This window comes from Pocillopora verrucosa, chromosome 3 (assembly GCF_036669915.1).
Source record: "Pocillopora verrucosa isolate sample1 chromosome 3, ASM3666991v2, whole genome shotgun sequence".
Lineage (NCBI taxonomy): Eukaryota > Metazoa > Cnidaria > Anthozoa > Scleractinia > Pocilloporidae > Pocillopora > Pocillopora verrucosa.
This window is the reverse complement of record NC_089314.1, coordinates 5,859,201-5,884,879: the sequence shown is the minus strand read 5'-3', so window position 1 is coordinate 5,884,879 and position 25,679 is coordinate 5,859,201. Positions and strand designations below refer to the sequence as shown.

The 25,679-nt window shown below is 39.0% G+C and overlaps 1 protein-coding gene and 1 non-coding gene across 2 annotated transcripts; one reads left to right on the top strand and one right to left on the bottom strand.

Moving 5' to 3' along the window:
* The first annotated feature begins 5,217 nt into the window (after positions 1-5,217).
* Positions 5,218-18,539, top strand: LOC131798598 (uncharacterized). The gene is given in 6 exon segments (XM_066164569.1): positions 5,218-5,342; positions 5,718-5,826; positions 9,363-9,412; positions 9,817-12,772; positions 12,774-16,112; positions 16,958-18,539. Coding segments are annotated over 4 exon segments (6,351 nt in total). The 5' UTR covers positions 5,218-5,342; positions 5,718-5,826; positions 9,363-9,399; the 3' UTR covers positions 17,001-18,539.
* On the bottom strand, positions 7,216-7,288 carry Trnat-agu (transfer RNA threonine (anticodon AGU)). Its single transcript has one exon. It is a non-coding gene; the product is annotated as a tRNA-Thr (tRNA).
* Positions 18,540-25,679: the final 7,140 nt, after the last annotated feature.

Sequence of the window (25,679 nt, the reverse complement as noted above, 5' to 3'; positions counted from 1 at the left end):
ACCTCCTTTCTTTGAAGCCTGTTTATTAACATTTGAACATTTTTCTTCATGTCTGCTCTTGATTTGAGATGTATTTTGATCAAGAATGGAGCAAAAAGGAAGAAAAAAACCACCTTGATGATTTTAGCGTACGGTCCGGCGGAAAATTTATATATCGATCTTTGGGACTGTTGCCATCGTCGATTTTAAGACTTTGCAGCCCTTCTCCTTCTAGTTGAGTAATCTTCTTTTCTGTTTGTTTTTGAGGTCTAAAGGATGTATTTTGATCAAGGATGGAGTGAAAGAAGGAAACACCAGCTGGATCATTTTAGCCTATGGCCTGACGACAGACGCCATTTTGAATGTTGATAACTCCATGTACCCAGGAAAAAATGTCGGCCTTTGTACCACACACCAGACTTTAGAACAGAAAACAAGAGCATGACTTTGGGGACAGAAGCAGACCTAGTAGGGGAGGCGGGAGATAACGTTTTTGAACAACTAACGCCTGGGTGGACGATGCAGATTTAGCGACTAAAAGAGAAAAAGGAATGACTTGCATTTTAAGACTCGGGTGTTTCTAAGGAAGCTGGAGTAAAAATTCTGACGTGACAACGTGGAATTAAAAGAATATGATTGGCTGATCAGATGATTACAAAGTCATAGTGTGACACCGAACACCGCAAAGCCTTCAAACTATGTGTTCGAAAAATACATATTTTTTGAAGAATACTGACTTGTATAATTAACACAATGCTGATTAATTTTTTATATGTTACACTTCCCGAGAATTTTATAAACTTCCACATCTTTTATCGAAAAGTGCGAAGCATTGAAACTCTTTGTGTGACCGCATGATAGAGTCCCAAGTAAATATCCCTGCCTAGCATCGCAATGATCCAATTCCCGGAAGCCGACAGGGTAGAGATCTACTTCTCCGGTAAAGATTTTTGGTGAAAGCTTTTCACATTTGAATATAATGGTGAATTTCATCCCAGGTAATAAAGCCGTATTGAGGTCTCTGAGCTTACTGCAAGAGAAAGTGACAATAAATGGGGACTGTCCTGGTGTACCGGTACACGGGGGAATTCCTATTGTTTTCATATCCATACATGGAGTTGTGACGCAGTTAGTTAATGTTTCGTTTCTTTGTGTACCGGTACACGAGGACACAACAAATAAATGCCATTTAAGAGAGGATGTCAGCATCCATCGAACAAATTTGAAATATTGTGGCAAGTCGCCCAAATTTTCCCTCCTACTTTCATATTTTGTATCCCAATATGTTCTAATAATTGTGGTGTAGTTATTTTTGCGAAAATATATTTTAGTTTTCGAGAAATGACTTTTTTCGTTCGACCGCTCAAATATGCAAATTTTCACCGTGAATATTACCCGAGTTGTGTGACCTCACGTAACGAATGTACTGGACCTAAGGTATTTCTGTGAACATAATCCTTTGTTTTATCATCTAAACTTAATCCCCTGTCGTTATTGAAGCTGCCAAGGAAATATTTATTTTTTGGTGAATATTTTTGTCCGACATACTTTTCCTATGTCGAAAAGTAGCATCAAAACAAAGACAGTTTTAACAATGACCGATATGACACAATCTACTGAGCTTCAAGCTTTTAAAAGACCAAAGGATGGTTATAAAGTTACTGTAAAAATTTCCTTGTGTATTTGCGTTGTTATATTTTGAGACGAACTTAAAGTCCGGCAAAATTTACTTGATAGCGACTATGAAATGTACATGGTGCGCCTACTTGTCGCCACCGTTAACTGGCATAAATCACTATAACTTGTAAAAAAATCTAACATAACACTCTTACCTTGTTTATTTATGATTTTATTAGCTGTTTCGATGATCAAGTTAATTATGCTCTACCACATTCTAGCCAGATTTGAGTTCCAGTTTATATATCTTCTCTAACTTGTCAGTTGCGTGACAAGCGTGACACAGAAATTCAAATATGAGTCAACCTCCGAAATACCAAGAGATGGGTTTTTTTTCTCTTTGCATGACATCTAGAAAAACCTTGCAGGAATTACTGCATTCAGAAAACTAAAATGTTCAGATCCATCAATAATTCCTTTGCCGGCTGAAGTTAAAGTATGGTTAATATTTCCTTGGCAGCTTCAATAACGACAGGGGATTAAGTTTAGATGATAAAACAAAGGATTATGTTCACAGAAATACTGTAGGTCTAGTACATTCGATACATGAGGTCACACAACTCGGGTAATATTCACGGTGAAAATTTGCATATTTGAGCGGTCGAACGAAAAAAATTGTTTCTCGAAAACTAAAATATATTTTTACAAAAAAACTACACCACAATTATTAGAACATATTGGGATACAAAACATAAAAGTTGGAGGGAAAACAAATTTGGGTGACTTGCCGCTGTTTGTTTGATGCATGCTGACATTAGCTCTTACGGACATGCAATTCACCCTATCTGAACTTCGCAATTATTCGGCAATGGCTTGTTGGATATGAATGAAGGAAAGTTCGTCAACAAGATGCTTATAATAACCTGACATAGAACGGATACCAATAAAAATTGATGCTACTAAGTGCAGTCGTTTTAATACACATGTAAATAGCGCTTTTCAGCCAAGCTGATTGGCTAGCTCCGAGGTTATCATCAAAGTAATTTAACCTCCTCATTTAACAAATTCCAGTTTTAGACATGATGTAATGACTCATCAACCAGTCAGGCTCAGCCAATTAAAAGTGATCCAGGGTTGCATTGTCCCGTGATCTAAATGTTTAAATGATGACAATAGTAGTAATAATTTCATTATATAGTTCAATGTACAGTAAAACAATTATTAGCTTCGGTTTTTGTGATATTCAGAATAACTAAGGTCTCGGTAAGCCTCGACCTTGATTATTCTGGATATCACAAAATCCTCATCCAGTGATTGCCTATAATCTTATGTAATAAACATTTCCGGAGGCTGAAATATGCAAACAATGTATGATTTTCTTCTTTATCAAAGAGTAGGTCCCGGATAGGGACTTCGCTGTCCAAAAATATTTCACTATGTTATCATGTTTCGCCAGTGTCAGCTTTCTCGAGAATCCTGTTTCCTTCTTTCCTGCCTCTCGTATCATCTTCAGAGTAAAAGAAAGCATAGAAAATCTCTTTCGTTTTTAAATTTTTAAGTAACAATTTTTCTCTTCCCCTCCCCCCTCCCTTCCTTTGTATTCTTTTTGTATTCACGCGCGGCGCGCGTTATTTCACAAATTAGTCAATCACGTCAAAGAACACTAACTTTGACATTGGATAACTGACGTGGATATTTTCGCGCACTTTTAGTTTTTTTTCGCGGATTTTTAGTTGTTTTTTTTCAGTTTTCGTTCGCGTAAATCTGTTACCCCTTTGCTTGGAAATTTAAGAAATTTTGGAGTTTTTATTCTAGCCAAATGTCGTGGTTCATTAAACAAATTGAACACATATTTTCTACTGAGTTTGGACTCCAGCCTCTTTATTCGTAGATGGATTTTCAACAGAAGAAAGAAGGAAGGATGTAAGGTATGGAAAGGAAAAAAGTAACTTAAACGAAAAAGAAATTAAACTGAAATAAATTTTTAAAAAAGTGCAGTGAGGAAAAGTGAGCAAAAAAAGGTCTAGTGGTGGAAACAGAGGTTGGAAGTTCGGGAAGATTACACAACCTTTCCCTTCTCTCTTTTGGAAAAGAAGGAAATTATACATCATTTACTTATTTCAGCCTCTGAAATCTCTTTTTTTTTCGGTTAAATCATGATTATAAAATGTGACGTAATGAAGGTGCAATTATGATGTTAGCCAAATATACTGATGCCTTGTCAATCGCGATCACTCGTGCTCACTCTTGTGATTTTTAAACACGACCCTGGATCAGTGAGACTTAAGTGGACGAAATAATCATGTGCTTTTCTGACAAAAGGAAGTTTGCATTTTATAGAACGATGGATATTAAACGAATGTTTTGAACTTTTGACCACTAAAAGTCCTGTTTAATTGGAAGCCAATAAAATGCTCTTGTACTTAGGATTTGACGTGCGTGAATCATAAATGGCCGTTCAGCTTGAATTGAAACCTTTTCTCCTTCTATTTGAACCAAGAGATGTAACTAGTTAAAAGATTCTCATTTAGCATTTTAATGAAAACAGTTAATTGAAATGAAACAAAAGAAAATAATGTGTTAGTCTACATCTTCTCGTTTGAAAATAAGACCCAAGGAGCCATATTGTTCCCTTTTTGGAATATTTAATTTCGTTCGATACAACAACTGCGTTAATTTTCTATTTAACTTTACAGCATTCTTACACACGGTTTGCGAGTTATCGAGAGAGAAGAATATCAATCAATATTCCGTAGCTTGTATGCATTGTTTACCCATTTCAGGTCATGTGATGATACTTCAGAGAACTGTTTCTTCCAAAGTTGAAACAATTGTTGTCGTCATGCTTTCAGCTCCGGGTGCAGTGCTCCAACTCTTGACATGGGAACGCAATATCTACAAGTGGATTTGCTGTCAGTCCATATTCTGCCAGGGTTTCTACAAAGGCGCCGTGACATAAAAGTTGGTCAGCGGATATCTTGCTTCTTAAGGTAAGTACGTCATGTATATAGAATTATTATGGTGCTGACAGGATATTAATCGAGGACTGCAAATAATGAACCCGTGTTAGGTATGAAGATTTAGATATATGAAAATTCACATATTTGCACTGCGGTGGAAAGATGAAATTAGAAGATCCTCGCAGCTAAGAACACTACTGAAACTAGTAGTTGTAAGTAGGACCTGAAAAAAATTTAATCTTCTAATTTCACCGTGTTAGGTATTTACTAAAATCGGTCAAGCGTACAGAGAGGACAGTCGGTAAGCATGGCTTCTTATTCCTTTAGTCCTTTAGTTTCATTCAAGTTGCACCCTAAGTTGTACCTCTGCGGGGTTTTTTAACCTCAGTAATTATTTTGAATAAAGAGGTAAAAAGGATACTAGCCCCGGGGACGAGAGCTCATTTAAAACTCTGATTGAAAAAGTCAGCTACATCGAAAATGAAACCTGCTTTCTTCCAAATGCAAAATGAGTTGGGTTTTCGTTCGTTCGCGGTTCTGCATCGATTGTGTGTATTTATAGATGTGTAGTGATGCGCGAGGTCGCGCTTTCGAGAGGTTTCCGAGAGGTTTCCGAGAAAAATTCTCGACGTTCTTGTGAAATTCTAGGAATCATATGCATAAACAACAGAAAGGCTCTTGGATATCACAAAGGTCAGGTAAATTATAATAACGGCAGGGACGTATTTGGCGCCTTGGACGTTAACGATTGGAGTTCTAGCTTCTGAGTTTCTTCGGTTTTTCCATGTGAGTCGAATTCGATTTCTTCTACGACGACGGAAAGTGAAATGGGAATATATATAACGGCGTATTATGTGACTAACACAATTTATATACTGTAAGATTTTACGCCACTATCTCCGTCGGTAGATTAATTTTAATTAAGTATGATATAATTTAATTGCTAGCGTAAAATTTACATTATATATATCGCCGATTGGAAGCTAGTTACTGGCGTAAAATCTTACAACATGTACATTACCGACTGGAAGAAATTACGCCGTTGGTTACTAGCGTAAAGTCTTACATATATACATTACCGACTGGAAGAAATTACGCCGTTAGTTATTAGCGTAAAGTCTTACACAAAACTGGTAAACGTTATTATCCGTTACCTTTCAGCCAAGCTAATCAAACATCGCAATGGATATCTGAAACTGATGGAAGCGAAGAAAGTACCTTTATAGATGTAACGGTCAACGGACGTAAGTCGGCTCTCGAAAGTCTCATGGTAAAAAGCTTCGTTTTCTTTATCTTGATGTTGAGGATACTATGAAATATGTAGAGAGCACCATCGTAGAATTCAAAGACGATGGGTAAACAGGAATCTCCGCTTAAAAATGATTTACATGCAAACTGTACTTTTGTACTCATGGATGATTTTATCGTGGTCCAATTTTGACTGTATATTATCATAAAAGATAGCAATTCAGTCTATCCGTTGCTTTTAGCGAAAACTGAAGGCTTTAGGAGCAATCTCGTAAAATACACGCCAAATTGCAACATGTTGGTTTTATTTAGATCTGTTTGGCATTCTCTTCAGTGGTCAAATATTATCTGACTTTGTAAAATAATTTCTCAGTTGTATGCAAGATGGTATTGAGAGTCTCCTAGCGATGCGATCGTAAACAGCGAAAAACCTAGTCGAATCTTGTTACTAAAGTAGGGGAGCCAAGTACATTTATTTTTAAAGTTAGTAGAAGGGACTCGTTTGAAGCAAGTAACCCGACAATAAAGAGCATAGGTTTAGTTTAGCACTGAGGCAGATTTTTTCCGGATGCTTGACCAAGCCATTACATGACGCAAAATTGTTCTGTTGTGTCAGCTTATTTGGGTCAACTGCCTGCCAATAAATCAACTCAATTTCAAACCGTCGACTTATTGTAGACAGCTAATTAGTTCAATGGGAATCGAAGATGTGTCATTATTCAAGTACGTTTAGACGTCGATGCGTGTCAGATTACACATCAATGAGCTCAACTGAGTACCAACTGAAAACAAATACTGTCATACTCAATTCGAAATTTAAAACTCAAAGTGGCTGTGAGCCACGCACTCTAAAAGCGGCGTCGACAAAATCTGGATCGGACCGATTCGGATCATGGACCGGATCACGGATCGAAAAACAAAAGGTTTGGAAAATGAAAAAATCAAATCGTTTATAAAATGATAATAATACTTTAAAAATGAGAGAGAAAAAACTTGAATAGGTCGACGCCGTTTTGAAAGAGGCAGGCGACTGAACTGAGTTCGTTTGAATCAGTTGATCTCTGGGTTCAGTGGTGGGTAATTATTGTCACTCACTTAACAAACATGCACAGTGTTTTAAAAGCGAAGAGCCTTTTGAAATTTTTCTTATACTGTAGCGCAAAATTGGGAGTTCAGGCACAAACCCAACTTTACGAATCGCTTCGATTGTTTACGATCTGATGTGAAAAGGGAACTGTGAGAGCAGCTAAAGTTTTTGAATTTCATTATCTTATGTAAACATTGGCGGCGATGCTTATTAAGGTACAACGTTTCGAGGCAGAAAACTGTTGGAGGTTTGAAATTAGAAGATCCTCGCAGCTAAGAACACTACTGAAACTAGTAGTTGTAAGTAGGACCTGAAAAAAATTTCAGGCCCGTACGGGATTTGAACCCATGACCTCTGCGATACTGGTGCAGCGCTCTACCAATTGAGCTAACAAGCCAACTGGGAGCTGGTAATGAATTGGGTACAAATAAATATCCGAGTGAATGAAGATTTAGATATATGAAAATACACATATTTGCACTGCGGTGGAAAGATGAAATTAGAAGATCCTCGCAGCTAAGAACACTACTGAAACTAGTAGTTGTAAGTAGGACCTGAAAAAAATTTCAGGCCCGTACGGGATTTGAACCCATGACCTCTGCGATACCGGTGCAGCGCTCTACCAATTGAGCTAACAAGCCAACTGGGAGCTGGTAAATGAATTGGGTACAAATAAACATCCGAGTGAATGAAGATTTAGATATATGAAAATTCACATATTTGCACTGCGGTGGAACGATGAAATTAGAAGATCCTCGCAGCTAAGAACACTACTGAAACTAGTAGTTGTAAGTAGGACCTGAAAAACATTTCAGGCCCGTACGGGATTTGAACCCATGACCTCTGCGATACCGGTGCAGCGCTCTACCAATTGAGCTAACAAGCCAACTGGGAGCTGATAGGAGGTTTGTTATCAGATGTAAGCGGGAGAAAAATTCTTTAAACATATGTTCATCGCGTTACAGTGCAAATATTATTGAGGGACTGTAATTCGGAACGGGGTGTTAGTAAACCGAGAACATGTAGACCGCGGAACTTCTGGAACCAGCGGAACCCAAGCTCACTTAGTGAGCCTCTCTGAATAGACAAATATATTCACGTTATGCAATGGGTGAAATATTAGGATTTGCATGGCGAGGAACAGTCGCACTCTCAACCTTAAAATATCTGGACTAGTTTTGAATGAAGTCAAATTTACCTCGCGCAAGTGGTTGTTCTTTTGCATCATATGAATTTCTTGGGCTGATTTAGGGCAATTTAGCTTGGTTTTCGTTCATCTACTTTGCCTTCCACGTAATTATTTCCAAGATACGTCTGTTAGAAACGCCAACCAAATAAATTCACCGTGAGCAACACGCATTAAGTTCACTCCTGCCATCCTGATCACTCCGAAATTCCGCGTGCATCAGCGGCGATGATATTACTTTGCACTCGTATTCCTCACCTCAGGGTCATGTACAATGAAAAGGAATTGACAGCCACCAATTCCAGCCGGAAAGGTTTGCTGAGAGCCTTTGGATGAGGCTATATTCGGATATCGCGGTATCCAAACCATAAGAGCTTTCAAATTATGATTCAAGTTACTAACACTCGGGGTAGGTGACTGCTGATTGTTCCTCATGACATTACATATCACTGTGAAGTGAATGTCACTACAACTGAATTGAAAGTCAATTATTTCTAGCTATTAACTATCAACTTAATCTTCTTTATACCCGAAAACGAAATTTCGAACAAGTTTAAGGGTTTTTTTTTTAAATTTTATATATATCTAATATTTTTTTTTACCAAGAATATATGGTTCCACAGGTTCCGCTGGTTCCACAGGTATGAGGTCTGCTGATCCTTAGTTTAGTAATACCCGAACAAAGATTTGCATCGCACCGTCTAAATTTGAAGAATTTTCAAACCTGAACTAGTTGACCAGTGAGAGCTTTAAGCTATAAAAATAAATACACACACAAACTGCGACTATGAAACCCTTATGCACTGGTCAGCAGATTCACTTAAAAATTAACAGGAACACAGCTCTCAAAGATAATGGAAATTTTAGAGAGCGCTGAAATCGAACGATAACTTTGGACTGAGCGAGCGTCGCTAGTATTACAAATCTGTGTGATCTTCGCGATTTTCAACTTGTCAAAGAAAATACCGAGTGACATTGGCAAATTAAATATTGGTTGCAAAGGATTCAAAATTCATCACTGGATGCCTGAGTCGTCGATGGAGGCATTATCCTTTTTTAAATAAGAATGAAAGTGAGGCTTACCTGTACTACATTAAGCTCTCCATTGACGTGATTTCCATACGACATACAGAAAAGCCACCATTCCCCACTCCCCGATTGTTCCGCTCCAATTTGTGAAGAAGGACAGTACAGAAATCAGAACATTTAGTATATCATATATTTTATATTCTTGGGTGTAGCATTAACGTACCATATAATACAACTATGTAAAATTTGTTTTCAGGCTCAGTGTTTATCGTGAGATACGCCTTTAAACAGAGATGACCGATCAAGGTATGTTATTTCCTCATCTAATGAGCGTCGATGACAAGGAACTCGGTGACAGAATATTGCGAAAGGAGAAGGTTAATACAGTTATGTTAACAAAAAAAGCGCTTAAAAAATAAAGAATCACGAAAATGTAGGCTTGAGCAAGACTCTAACCAATGATACAGATGCACTGCTCAACAGCCAAAATTGTATAAATATTTGCGATCAGATAAGACGAAGTATTTAGAACTTCATCTCAAACTCTTCATTCAGTTACAAAAATAATTTAATAACGGAGCATTGACAAGTTGCGTATAATGTGGGATGCTTCTGATTCACGAAAGGGATTGTGACAATCTATTCTCAATTTTATAAAGGTTTTACTAAAAGCTTGAATGAGACGAAAAAGTTGTAATGTGTGGTTGCAGGTGAAGTTTTTCGCGATGAAATTCGCCCTGTCCACGTGCAGTTCACATTCAAAGAAGATTCAGCTTACTCCCTTGAGCTGGATGGTGACCATGACAATGTTTACTATTGGCAAGTTCCATCTGGGATGACTGAATCATGTTTTCTCGATTTCTTAATCGAAGTTGTGGTTGCAATCTCCTTGGAAGATGTCTCCAACCAGGAAACAGAACGATTTCTTGATCTCCTTAATTGTACTTCTGAAACACTTCTAGAGTTAAAGAAACTCAACCACAAGCGCACGGAATGGTATAAAAGAGATGACGAGAAAACTGCATCCATATTACGCGCCAAGCTTGCTGACTTTGAACCCATTTTACCTTACCCGTCCCAGGGAAACATTACAAGGGTGTCTCTACGAATAAACAACGAAACAGATCCTTCCGGGGAGCTACGAAGAACGATAAACCAAAGCCTCTGGAATGAAGCAACATTTTATGCTGAAAGTGACGCAGAGGCTGAAAAGGAGGAAAGCCAAGATTCTTGTCTAGATGATCTTTACTCGTCAGATGAAGATGAAGAAGTTGAGCGGGAAGTCCAGGCGACCCCGGAGAGGCCATGTTATTATCCTTCTCAAATAGAGATGGCAGCGATATTAAAGAAACGAATTGATACCATCATGTCTCATTACCACAGCATTTCAAGATTAAGGGAGGTCTTCAACGATATTGAATTCGTAGTGTACACAGCCCGGTACAGAATGCTGAGTGATCAGACAGAGAAGAGGATTTGCCATCCTAACGCAGGTGTACTATCAAGAGAAGAACTCGAATCACGCAAACGTGACCGTGATGGAAAGAAAAGGATGTTCATGTATGTTCGTAGTGCAGAAACGGATACGCATTTTGATGAACTCAAAAGAGATGTTCAAGAAAAACCTCAGACACTGTTTGTCATTGTAGCAGACGAATGCCATTGGGGAATAACACGAGACAAAGAGAGAAAATCCTCTGCCCATAATCTTTTCATCAATGAATGGTGCAAAAAGGACCCTCCAAGAAATGTGATTGTTGTACAAATCTCGGCTACACCTTTTAACCTCCTGACGAAGAACTCTCGCCTTCCCGTGGTTTCCTGCGTCCTTATGAGAGACAGTGACGTTACCACTCTGAACGAACAGACAGCAGGCGATCTTGTGGTGCAGACGCAAGACTCTAGCCCTAAAGAGCATGTGCGAAACACCTCAAAGGAAGTAGAACTTCATGTTATCCATTGGTCCGAGGCCGAACTTAAAAACTTTGAAAGTGGAATGCGAATGAAGCTCAAGTCAGCTTTGATCACTGAAAACTCCCCGTACCAGTACCTTCAAGTCTCCACAAACGGAAAACTAAGTGTAACACCTGAGCGAGATGATGCGACAGTATTCATCATCCAAGGCAGTCACGGCATTGTTACTCTCAAAGCAGAACAAACACCTTCGAAGACCTTGACCGTCATCAAAAATGTCAACGGAAATTTAGAAGCCAAGCATGATCCTCCAGAGCCAACAGAATTTGAAGTTAAGCTAGATTTTGGAGTAGGGGTGGTTGCATTTTGTTCCTGCGACGGACAAGATCACTACATTTCTGTTGACGCGAATAACTGCGTCAGTTTGCAAACCGCCAAAATTGAGCGAAAATGTGGTGTCTCTATTATGAAATCAAAACACGACCTGGCTAAAGTTTCTTTCCAATTCTACACTGATCAGTCGGCACCAATACAGGTGAACACGGCTGGGAAGCAGTATATGAGTTTGAACTACTATCTCAGCACCCTGAACAGTCCCATCAAGAAAGACCAGAAAATTCGGGAAGATGAGACCTTTCAAAAAATTGTGGACAAGGCTAAGAGAGGGAGGAAAATGTCACAGTCAGATTCGACTTCCTTTCCAATCGATGCCTTGCTTTGTGCTGATTACTGCTACCACATTATCCTTTCGAGTGTTTTCGATAGTGGTGACAAGATACGTGAGGCACTGACCCAAAGATTCAAAGAATCACCCGCATCTGAATTCCACAGTCGCCTCAAATCATTCAAGGGGAACCTTTATTCAACAGACTTGGAAAGGTACATTGACCCAGAGGCTTTCGAGCTAATCCAAAAAGATATCTGTCATAGAGTGAAACAAACCTTTCAAGAAAATCTGAAACAAGTAGCCAAGTTGCAGAAACAGATGTCACCTGACTGTGTTAAATTACAGACAGCTGAGGAAGAACTAGCTACATCATTTGTTGAATGCATGATGCATCTTCCTCCCCAAGAGCTGGAAAAACTCGAACACGTTGGTGACGTTAAACAAACACTGCAAGAGTTTAAAATGGTCGCAAAATGGCACGATCTCGTTCAAGCACATGAAACACATTACTTAGTGGAAGATTTGATTCAGAGCGGGAAAGGTGATAAGGGCAAAATGAAAATTGTGCGAGCCAAGACAATGAGAACTGCTGACCAATTTTACTACACGGTACAACTAGCGAGGAAAATGTCACATCTTGAAGAATGCTTCGAAGTCATTAGAGACTATGGAGGAATTCAGATCGAGAACCAACTAATGAAGTCGTCAAGTCCCTTTTTCAAAAAACTTCAACCAAAAACTTGCACCAAAAAGTTTGATTGTAATTGCAGTGAGCTGAAACTACAACTCAGACAGAAATCGTGTGCCAATTGTCAGCACGTACACAAATCGATAACGCAGTATGAGGACCTGGAAAACCTGGCATGCATACTCATTTTGGTCGATAAAGGTCGCATGGGTGACACATTTCCTCAAAGCTTTGACTGTCTCGACTTGCGACTTAACTACGACAGCAGTCAAGAGTTTAAGGAGGGCTCAGCAATGTATCTGTCAAGTCTTATTCAAGAGCTGGGAAGAATGTGTCGTTATGTGAAAGTTCCAACAAGTACGTTTCCTTATGCATTGGTTGGGCGACAGCTATTCAATGAGTGCAACTATCCGTATTAAAGCAGACCGGTATATGACAACGACGCGCAAGGAAAAAGGGGCACATTCCTCGTCACTGCGATGGCTAGACTATGAAGCTCATAAGGACAGCTACGATTATGAAAACGAACAAACGCACTGCAACAGAATACTTCTACAAGCCGAACCTCAAATTGGCAAGACTGGAACGTACTTGTGCCTGATAAGAGATTTAAGACTGGATATTTTAGGGAAGGAAAGAGTTTTGCTCACTTCACCCGCTGCATTTGACGAAGGTTCCTTCTACCAGTGGAAGGAGAGAGATGTTCCTGACGAGTCGGTTGTCAGAGAGATGGACGAATGGAAAGACTGGCAACTTCCCTTTTGGAAAACGATCGAGACTTCTCCAAGCTTGCACGAAAAACCAGTTGGGACGGGAAAGTATTCAATAGGAGGTTGCTTTTACACTCATGACATGGAGGAAATTCCATATATTCTTCTGAAGGGAGAAAAGCAGAAGTTAGTTAAGACTGGTCATCAACGCCTCAAAACTGACGATTGTTCAAATGGCCTCCGTGCCTGGCACTGGTACCATTTCGAAAAATGTGCTGAGTGTGGAAGACGTCTTCAAGGTAGAGAATCTATCCAAGAAAATGCGGAGGTAGACATTGATGGTATCCCAGTCACTGTTAGATGCTCCCTGCCGAGCAATTGTCCATCATTCGCTCAGCTGAAAGAATGGTCAAAGAGAAGTAAATCCTTACATGATGATCACACCCTGCCTTACTGGATATTTCATCCTTCACACAGAAGCGATCCAAAAAAATGCACTCTAAATTACCACCACGTAATGAAAGACGAGGAATTTGTTGCCAATTATTTCCAAGTTGTCGTTGTTCGAGGGGAAAAGTTCGAGGCTTACAGAGAAACTTGGGGAAAAGTGCTCGTCATTCTACAACTGCCAGAGAAACTTCCAAACTGCGGCCTTGGACCGGATGAAGGAGGAATTGGTTATGCCAGACTGTTTATTCAAAAGTTCGCATTTTCTTTAGAGCTTGAATACATCTTCATGATTGATGACAATATGGCCATGATGTCTGAGGCAGAATTTGCAACTGATCATATATCTGGAAAAGAAAGAAAAGTCCTCAGAGATGACAATGGGGTGATGCAAATGAGACGCGGTACTTTCCTAAAGCCTTTGAAAAGTCTTCAGAGAATAATGCAGGGAAAGGACACTCCACCAATGGCTGACGGGGAATACGAGTCTCATCCTTTAAGACATAATTTTGAAGCGGAAGGTTTTCCACTGTATACCTACACTGGTCCTGCGAAATTGTTCGGCGATAAGCAACATGGGAGCTATGGTATTCTTGGTCTGATGAGAAGTTTCCCAAAAGCGGTGCGTCCCTTTATAAAGACCCAAGTGTACGCTGTAGTCTTGCTGAATGTCAAAAGTACTGTGGAAAAAGGCATCTTTTACCGTCCATGGCCATGCTGGGAAGATCTGCGCTTCAACGATGATTGTGACAAAGCAGGTCTATGGGTTGTTAAATGCAACCGTTACTCCTTCTTCAAAGTTCAGTACAAAGACTGGATTGAAAACTTAGTCCTCTCCCAAATCTTCCCTTGGGATGAAAATTGTACGATCGTGGAGGGACCACTTCAAAGCGAGTTACCTGAAGACCTGGAAGAGAAAATTATCCTGGAGCACCTTAGCCGCTTTGTGAACACGTGTGGTCCTGACAAGTGTTTCAAAGGAAGCATCGGATGTGATCGACTGGATCAAAGAGAGGAATCTCCCCTTCGCATTGTTGAAATACTCGATGCAGACATAGTTACAAAAGAAGACTTCGCTCGAGGAGTTTCGTTCCTGGTTCTCTCCTACAGTGCAGAAAATCGGAGGAGAGAGACCCTATATCTCCTTGACTTATATTTCTGTAAAACTAAGGAGAAAATTGTCTTCGTTGCCACTGCCGAGGAAGCAAAGAGGCGGTGGCCTCAGTTGACTAAACACAGCTTATCAACCGAGAACGGTATTTGTCACAACGCCGAGATGAGTGAAAGAAATGCGCAATTTGCTATTTTTTCAGCGGCGGACCCAAGAAGGCACCGTCTGCGTTGGATTTTGATTGAGGCATCCTTCTTGCAAGGCAATGAGGAACTCGAAAGGGATGCTAGTACAGGTAACGAAAATGCCTTCCCAAGTGATCTCGTGGACACGAGAGATGTGTCAGCAATTAAGGAACGAATCCCAAGTAGCATGGAAAATAGAAATAATTCGAAGAAAGAGGGAAAGAGATCCCTTCAAGAGCCCCTCGCTAACTTCTGCGAAATCAAGAGGCAGAAGATAGAGGATGACAACTTATGTCCTGGTGAGACAGATAACGATGATAATGACGATTCGATGTCTAATGAGGATGATGATGATGATGATATGATATATTTAGGAACTTCATCTAATCAGCAAACATCACACTATGACCGCAGGGTTTCTCATCATTCTTCCGACTTTGGAGAAAGCAGCTCAAGCAGAAGACGTTCTTTGGATTCGGCGCACAATGACCAAGATTTCTCTCAAGATGAAATGTATCCCTCTGATTTAGGCGAGACTGGAGATGATAGAATCCAAAACGATACTGATACCATCCTCCTCAATGAAAGCTGCCCATCTCAAGACATGACCCAAGAAGACAAAAGTGATTATTCTAAGTATCTCGAAGGGACAAGTGATGTCACTAAAGCTATCGTCGATCTTTGGATGAAATATAAGAAAATTTCGGGATCGAGCCTTAATGTCAGGGAAGAGATAGCGAAAAGGCTTGCTGAATTCACTTCTAATCAGTTAAACGAAAGGGACAAGAGAGGTTACACTCCACTCTTGAAAGCTTGTTCGTTACCTTCTATGAGCCCCCATGTGATGAAGTATCTTATGGGTACAAAGATAGATGTCACCTGTCAGCTACCAGCTGACTTTGACAGACACCACCCAGCAGGGGAGGGGCTAATTCCAGGGATGTCCGCCTTGTCAGTAGCAATTAAATGTAGAAATGTTAGCCTGGTTCAAATTTTCAAGAAACAAGAAAAAGAAAAATTGATAAAAATTGAAGACGAGGATGGAAATACCGCTCTGCATCATAGTATTCTTACCTGTTCTAAATCTGCCTTTAGGGCACTTTTTCCTTTATTTGAGCCAAAGGATGGGAGAGAAATGCTCAACAAAGAGGGAAAGAGCCCTTTAGAAATTGCTCTAGAGATGGAATCGAGTGGAATGTCTAAAGGAAAGCAAGAAGATAACATCCGATTCATGATTAAAGAAATGAACAAGAATAAAAATGGGAACCTCGAAAAATATCTCAGGTACACATCTTTTATTACCTTTTACTCTTGCAGTGTAAGTCAGCCAGATCATTGTTTGTGATAACTTTGGTCCAGAGTAGTTTTAACGTAACTGAAAGTGAGATGCATAATAATCAAGACAAATGACTGTAAGCGAAGTCCAATTAAGCTGCCCACACCATTACATACATAGGTCTGAGCCTTGCCAACCTGTGAGATGTTGAAATCTAGCTCAGAGCTAGATAAATACACTTTTGGTTGATTGCAAACTGATCTAGTTTGAAGAAATTTTCCTCTTATGTTCGTTTTGGAAATTTCAATCTAATTAATGTTCATGTCGGAGTCTTCAACGTAGTTAACGTGGATGAAAAAGAAGACGTCATCTTTCCAGTTTCATCCTGGTTACTTGGCTGACCTGTGAGATGACGTCTTGGATACTGAGCCTGCTTTACTAAAGGGCTCATAAAGCGTGAAGAAGTTGGTCCCTTCAACGCAATACGACAATCCCTCAACTATAATCCTTACTGAAATTGCAATTCATCCCATATATATCTAAAGGGATTGCATTTTTTAAACAGCTATGGGACGTATAAGATATGTTAGATTTTACTTAAAAGGTGAGGAATTAGACTGGAGGGGTAATCTCGTAGATAGATCTTTACCAGCTTTTTTAATACATATTTGCTGTTGTCGTTGCGAGTGAAAATTCCCAGTAGGTTGTTGAAGAGCTCTGCAAAAATCATTTCATTCCATCAGAAATATCAACCTATTTATGAAAAATATTCAAGGTAAATAGATGGTTAAGTTGAATTTATTAAAAAAGGAGATTTTAAAAGCTCCTTTTCGACTTTTTTTTCCTTTCACAGTCCGAGATCAAAAATTGCATCAACTGCTTATGGACCTCGTTAGAAATCTTGTAAGTAAACGGAGAAGTGATATGAGCCCTCAGTGTTCTGTGTCTGCCATCATCAAGTAAACAAGTAAAGCGACATACAGTTATTAAGATGTCACATGCACCCTCAGTGTTGTCCACATGCACCTGGCGAACAAAGTAAGATACGATTCTACAGAGATGTGTAGTATATAGTGCTTATTTACATCCGCCATTGACAGTCGACATAATAATTTGTCGTGGTTTTCCTCCTGCAAAGTCCTAAACTATTACGCGTATTTCTCAGAACCAATCAGCAAAGATCCGCATCAAGAGACAAAACAAGGACAGAGGAATCGTAAGTGAAAACACATTCTGGAACCAGATTTGATTTGCGAAGAGAGACATTGTTTCGTCTTTGTAATAGACAACCACTGGACATTTTTAAACGTAGATGAATTCATGTTACAATTGTGTAAGTAATACGGATAGAAGACAGTCTTCGTCTAGCCATAGAAACATATTTATCTATGAGGAATGATAGGGCTGAGACGAACATGCGACTTAGTGCAATTCATATTTAGCATAGAAGCGATATTAAAATATTGATATTTAAGTAAGGTTTCACTACGAGGGTTTTTAATATCTTTTAGTGATAAAAAGACGCCTCCTTCAAGTAGCGTAGTGAAAACAAAAACCTTAAGAAAATGACGTGTTTTTTGTCGGTACAAAGATACAAGTTAAAGTTAGGGTTGCTTTTAGCATTTGCCTCGAAACTAAAAACGCGCCTTCAAAAGATTTTTTTAAAACCTGATTAGGTGATGTACTGCTAGAAAAATAAGAACCGAAAAAGCAGACTATTTAAACGAAAAACTAGAAGGAACTGATAGTACAACTAATCGTTTGTGGTAAGTAAGTTTAAAAATAGGTGATTTTATCGTAAGACTGTTTCAACCATCGGAATGAGAGTTTTCGGGTTTTCACATAATTATGATTTTTACGATGGAAGCATACCAAGCTGTAAAAATCTCATGTACCTCTGTTTGAACTACGCCGTATGGGAATCTTACGATCCTTAGAGTAGCAAGAAAATAAGCAAAAATTTAGAAACCCTAGGCTATATACAGCTATAAGTTTAGTCATCTCATATATATATATGGTATTTGCCGGCTGGGAGGTCCGTATGGTGAAAAACTGTGACCGAGATCACAGTTTTTCACCACTCTTGCTTCGAAATTCGAAAGGTAACAGTTAGTTTTAGCTAATTAAAGCACACGTAGATCTATAATAGTGCACACTGTTGGCTTGTTATTACACTTTCTTACTAGATTAGCTCGCCATAAATGCGTATTTGTCAAGGGTTCTGAGCGTTTGCAGGCGGTAATAAGTGCTCTTCCGGTTACCGTCTGATAAGGAGAACCCTGAGTGTCTACGACTCATGAGTCCAAAACAGCACTTTTTTCAATACCAAGAAGTTACGTTATCATTATTACATACTTTAAAAGCTTTTCATGTCTTATAGAGTTTCACTGATGGTTAAGCATTTTTCAAAACATAAAAGCTGTCAGAAGTTGTCATTAAAGTGAAAAAAATGATTGACGTTCGAGTCTGGTATACAATGTTTTTAACGGGGCGTTTTATTGTAGATCTTTACATTTTCACTTCCATGGTGGGCAGTCATAGAGATTTATTGGAACAAAAGAAAGTGTTAACATTGAAAAAGAGATTAAATCAGAAAGGCCTGACTTGTTATAACAATATAGCAGCCATACCATTGTTTAAGTGACCAATAATGCTGTTGTGATGTCCTTCAAAAATAAGCTTAAACAGTTTGGTAAACATGCAAATATTATAGTATCATCTTACAGCTCACTCTTAGGATTTGGAGGCTTTTCATTGATGTGTGCATCTGATGTCTTACCAGAGTAGTAATGATGCGCTAGTAAAGCTGTATTCTTATATTTAATATTTAAAACTTTTCAGGAGGGGTTAAGTGTGGATATGCCAGCAATGATACTACCTTCATCTCATCTACTCTGCTAAACAGTTTACTAAGTTGGAAAAGACCGTGAAAAAATTTTGCTGTTAGACAACAATAATCATAATAATGGTAATGATGATGGAAATAATGGGATTGTGTATTCTGACTGTCCAGTTGAGGATAGTCCTGAGGACTGTTGATGGTGGTGATGACTACCATTTCAACAGCCTCAGAGGAAGTCATTTTAAGAGTTGCACCATCTTCAGTGATGACTTCCTCTAAGGTTGTGGAAACATCAGTCACCACTGCAAACAACAGTCTTTCCCAGGGCTACTCTCGACTGGACAATCAGATTAAATGATCACCTGTTACTCCAAATTATAATCATAAACTTTACTGGTAACCATGGAATTTAGCACTGGCAAATCCATGAAGTGGCTCATCATCCAACGTTTCAAAGTCAAACTGGAATTTGGAGCATTCCCAGTTTTTGTTGAGGAAGGAAATCTGGAGAACTTTAAGGCAAAACTCTCGCACAGGGCACAGCTGAGCACTCTTAACTCTCACAAAAATGCATCCCAAAGAGTGAAAGGAGCTGTCATAATATTTTTCCAGTCATTTTCTTGTGCCCATTTCAAATTTACCCTGATGTTGAAGGTGGTGAAGAACGTACTAGCAAACCCATTTAGAGTCACATCTTGACCATAATTGATCCTCATGACAACTGTCACTTACTCCACTATTAACAATTGATTAAGACCAATATTCTCCAAAGTTTGTCGTGTTGTTTGCTGTGTGTACTCATAGAACTTCTCTCCACCTAGAGCTCGCAACATTTCTGGCACAGTATTGAATGCCTGTTCCTTTTCTTGTAGATCATAAATATTTGAAAAGTTTGTTGACATTTTTGTGATAAAATTGTTCACGGTAAGCAAGTCAAACAAGACATGCCGCCAAAATAGCTTTATGAAATTCACAATTTTCCATCTGCAACCATATAAAAAACAAATCACAAAGTCCTTCCCTATTATAAATTCCAAGAAGGCTGTTAGGGTCACTGCTTTTTAGATTTTAAACCCCACTTACGGAGAAAAAAATACGAAAATTGATAAATATGTCACATGTCATCTTGGAAAGGAGAAAAAATTGTCTCCAATAAATTTGCAGTGGTTTCCAATTGGTGTTGCAAGAAATAACATTTTTATTTTCTGGTGTTTAAAGTCTTAAATGGACATGGAGTAAACATTTGCATCAAATATAATACATGCATCAAAGAATAATACATGGGCACACAGAGATATGGGATTTCTCTATGAGTGTTCAACTTGATATGTCACTCAGTCACAAGCACCCATGGCCATGTATTATTTTTTTATTCCTGGATAAACGCCACCTTGGCCTTTACTGACAGAGAAAGTCAGCTCAATTTAAGAAAAAACGAATCCACAATCTGTGAAAAAAGTAAGTTAAATTCAGTTATGATAAGGGCTCTAAATGTTTAATAAATTCACTCCTCGCATTATTGTCGTTTATAAATTACTAAGGTTGAAGTGGTTGCAAAGAATATAAAAGTATTAAAAGAGGTAGATCTTCTGAAAAATTTTCGTAACTCTTTCTATCACTTTTTTTCCACTTTTTGTATCATTTTTTTCAATGCATTTCATTAATTTTATGTCATTACCAGTTTCCTGGGAGGGGGGGGAGGAAGGGGGGAGAGGGGAAGAAAGAGTGGGAGAAGTACAAGAATGAGGTTAGCAGGAGGTCATTGTTTTGTTCTTACTAGCCTTGTTTCTTGTAGCCAACCAGCTATATCTGGAAATTTTCATTAATTCATTTTTCTTTTTATTTCGTTTATTTTCTTCTTAGTAAAGATCAAGGAGAAATATATTAAAACCTGACAAATTATCTTTTAAGCTTAAGCTTCTGATCTAACAAAAGAGGTAAGCGTTTCTTGTTGCTCTGTAAAATCGAAACGGTCCAATAAATGGAGGTCAGAGAACCTTAAAAGACCTAAATATATCACTATTACATATCATAGTTTACTTTAAGCACCAACAATCACAAAATAATGTTTTTAAGCAGAAATGAAACTGTAACACGAACCAAGATACTCGACGAAATCTACCATGTATTTGTTACTCTTGTGTATTATCTTGTAGAGAATCTCTTTCATTTTTAAACTTCAAGTAACAATTTTCCTTTTCCTCTCCCCCTCTCGTATTCTTTTTGGACGGTGCGCGTATTTCACAAATTAGCCAATCACGTCAAAGAACTCTAAACTTGCCACTGGAAAACTGACGTGGACATTTTTTGCCTACTTTTAGTTTGTTTTCGCGGAGAGATAGTTGGTTTTTTTTTTAGCTTTCGTTCGCGTCAATTTGTCACTACTTTGTTTGGAATTTTAAGAAGCTTAGGAGTTTTTACTTCAGTCAAATATTGTGGTTCATACAACAAGTTTAATGCATATCTTCTGTGGAGTTTGGACCCTAGCCTCTTTTTTCGCAAATAATTTCTATATGATGCCGAGACCCGGGAATATTGACTCACTGAAGAATTCACTCTCTGTGGAAAAATGGCTGATGAACTGAAAAAGAAGAGAAAGATCCAAGGAGGACATAAAGGATAAGTTATGACGACTCTGGAGAAGGTAAAAGCCCTACTCGATGAATTTGAATCTCCTCCGGCGAATCAATTGAAAACTTACCGGATTGCGTTATCGGAAAAACTCAATGTCCTTGGAGCCTGGACGACGAAATTCTGGTTTTAATGACAGAAGAGTACATCGAAGAGGAAACTGGAAACTTCAGAAGATCTATTCATCAAATGGTAGTGGAAATTGACGAAACTCTCAACGCAGTTGAACTGGAGAAGGCCGGGAATAAAATTCCTCTCTCTAATTGTAATTCCTTTACTGAAAGTCTTGGAATCGGAAAGGCAAAACTGCCCAAGATTAATGATTAATCCCGTTTCTCCAATCCATTCTGGGACTCATTTAGCAAAAATATATGATACTTTGCGTGTCTTATAACCTAGGGGGCAAAATCCTGATTGGCTGAGACAGAGAAGATTATTTTCACCAAATTAATGTTCGGATATGTTTTTTCTAATACTGCTAAATTGTGTCTGATTCACCCTTTGTTTACTGAGATGCAGTGGTTACAGCTGTTTTAACCTTCATCCGTAAGGTCGTCTGAAACCACCTCGACCAACAAAAAAAAACGAAACTTAGGTTAATTTTAACCTTGTAACTTTTTCTTTGCATCAAATTTTATTGTATTTCAACAATGTGTGTAGAGTTGTAAGAGACGGTTAACACATCCAGTCATTCACAAAATTCTTACTACAGATTCAAATTCACTTATTAATCTCACGTTTTCCTGCACTTTAGGCCGTATGATTAGTTTCGCGTCGAGTTCTGATTGGCTCTTAAACTTATTTCCCCTTCTCCTGATTGCCCATTGTAACAACGACACTCATGGAGTAATAACTAAATTGTCCGGTTGAACTAATCTGCCAACCTTCACATTAGCTATGTAAAACAAAATGCGCTTGTTTTTCTAACAAGCACGTTTCTTGAGTTCACAAAAATTTTTGTAAGTTCTCCAATACGATCCACAAAGTTCACGGAATAACTATGTTATTTGAACCAAAAATATAAATCAGATGTTGTGTTTTCTTTGTATTAACTATCATCCAGGGACATGAAGTCGAAGGGAATGAGTAAATTTAGTAATTCTTGTGATGGATGAGCTGTGAGTTATTGCGTGCAGAGTTGGACGTCTTGGTAAGAAAACTGATATCCTTGATCTGTTTTGACATTATTTAATCAAAACGATATCGGAATGTTTGAATTGCAATCACTATTTCTGGCAAACCAATTAAGTATTCCGATATATCACGGCATAGGGTAATTTTTTGGACCATTTTTTGGACTATTTTTTGGACTATTTTTTGGACTATTTTTTTGGACTATTTTTTGGACCATTTTTTGGACCATTTTATCGGGGGAAGCACACCATTAGTACTCAGGGAGGGGTGGAATGCAGTCTACTAGTACTCAGGGAGGGGTGGAAGGCGGAGTGTTATTACTCAAAGAGGGGTGAGAGAAGGACTATTGCTAAGCAGGGAGAGGTGGGAGGTGGATGTAATAGTAAACACTACTTGTTAATGGAACTTTTATTCGATCGTATAGATTATCGTCATCGGTTTTTCGACTGACTTTTTGAATGTTCTTCATTTTTGTCGTCATGCGAAAGCGAAACTGCCATGTAAACACTGGGACATAAAATAATCAGCAAACGATTTCGAAGAGGAATCCATATTCTCGTATCGAGCAAAAGCACTGCTTTACATTTAATATGGGAAAGATGGGAAAGCGCAAATATCGATTTTATCTGTTTCGCAAACAAAGGAGTTAATCACCCACACCGGAAATAGCGACCAGGCATTCCTCGCGACTCCCGTACGTTTGTTTTCCAATTTGCCCGGGCCGCTGCCAATCACTTCTTGCGTAAATACCTACGTAACCTGCGTGGAAGTACAGTGGCTACTGTTGCTTACCGATATTTTCCGTTGGCAAAACGTAGAAGTCAGTAAATGTGACCGATTCTGCCCGGAAAATTTTATTATCTGGAGCTTGGATATGTCAGGAGAGTTTCATTGACAGCTGGATTAACTGCACCCCGTGTTGTGAAACCATTATAAAGACATCGCGCTTTCCTTCGCTTTTTTTGTCACATACTAAAGAGAAACGTGAGGCAACTGAAAGATGATTCATGCTAACCCGTCGGTATCACTTAGCACTGGCACAAGTCGACCTAACAGGCACAACGCATATCTTAATAGTGGAGGATCGAAAGCAGGAATGGAATTGGTGATATCTTCAATGACAATTATAGTCCAGTGTTTAAGTGCCAGTTTAGCATTCGCATTACAACAGATTAAAGAAACGCTACGGCCCAGCGCAAAATTTTGACATACAAATAATCAGTCGAAAAGCCGCTCAAAATAATTTGTATGATTCAATGAACACTCCATAAATCAGTAGCAGTTACCAGTATATCAACTTCCCACCCCTCCTTGCGTACTAGTACTTCTTTCTCCACTAGTAGCAACAGTCTGCCTACCATCCCTCCCTGAGAACTGAGAGACTGCATCCCACTCATCCCTAAGAAGTAATCTTCTGCCTCCCCCCCTATAAAAAAAATAGTCCATATTTTACCCTACGCCCCTAGGCAGAGGGTAAAATATGGACTGGGCCATTTTTTGGACCATTTTTTTTGGGGGGGGAAGGCTGACCATTAGCACTTAGGGGTCGGTGGGATGCAGTCTATCAGCATTCAGGGAGGGATGGTAGGCAGACTGTTGTTACCGAGGGAGGGGTAGAGGACGAACTACAGTGCGCAGGGAGGGGTGGGAGGTTTATGTATGAGTAACTACTACTTCTTATTATGGAGTGTTCATTGAATCATACAAATTGTTTTGAGCGGTTTTTCGACCGACTATTCGTATGTCAAAATTTTTGTGCTGGGTCGTAGCGTTTATTTCATTCTTGTCATGCGAATGCGAAACTGGCACTTAAACACTGGACTATAATTGTTATTGAAAATATCTCCATCTTCCACTGTTAAGGCATGCGTGTGCCTGTTTGGTCGACTTGTGCCAGAGCTAGGTGATACTCGTGAATCATCTTTCAGTTGCCTCACGTTTCCCTTTTTGTATGTGACTATGGAGCTATCCGCACTAGCGACAAAATTGTTAATAAAGACAAATTTTTTGTCATTACCAACACTTTACAGGTGCGGATGGTTTGTCGTGACTCGACAATTTTTTGAGGCGGACAAATTTTCAAACGCACCGCCGACAAAATTCGTCCCTGTTAGGTCGACTTGTGCCAGTGCTAAGTGATACCGACGGGTTAGCATGAATCATCTTTCAGTTGCCTCACGTTTCCCTTTTTGTTTGTGACAAAAAAAGCGAAGTAAAGCGCGATGTCTTCATAATGGTTTCACAACATGGGGTGTAATTAATCCAGCTGTACGGACGGAAAATATCGGCAAGCAACAGTAGCCACCGTACTTCCACTTGGCAGGTTACGTAGATTTTTACACAAGAAGTGATTGGCAGCAGCCCGAGCAAATTGGAAAACAAACGTAAGGGAGTCGCGAGGAATGCATGGTCGCTATTTCCGGTGTTGGTGATTAACTCCTCTGCATGCGAAACAGATGAAATCGATATTTGCGCTTTCCCATACTACAAGTACAGCAGTGCTTTTGCTCGATTCGAGAATATGGATTCCTCTTCGAAATCGTTTGCTGATTATTTCATATAATAAAAGTATAAACGTTGAAATTGCAGAAGCGCTCGTGAATTCTATATGCTGCTAAGTTAAGGGCTAAGGACCGGAAATTTCGTGATCTCGTCTGATAAGATGAATGACAAAAGGAAGATAGATAAATTTAGTAATTACATACTGTATACACAAAGGGAAACGTGAAGCAACTGATGGTACACATGTCGACTCAAAAGGCACAGGTATAACTCAATAGAAATCAAAGTCCAGTGTTCACGTGGCAGTTTTGCTTTCGCAGGACGACAAAAATGAAGAACATTCAAAAAGTCAGTCGAAAAACCGATGAAGATAATTTGTACGATCGAGTAAAAGCTCCATTAACAAGTAGTGTTTACTATTACATCCACCTCTCACCCCTCCCTGCCTACGAAAAGTCCTTCTCTC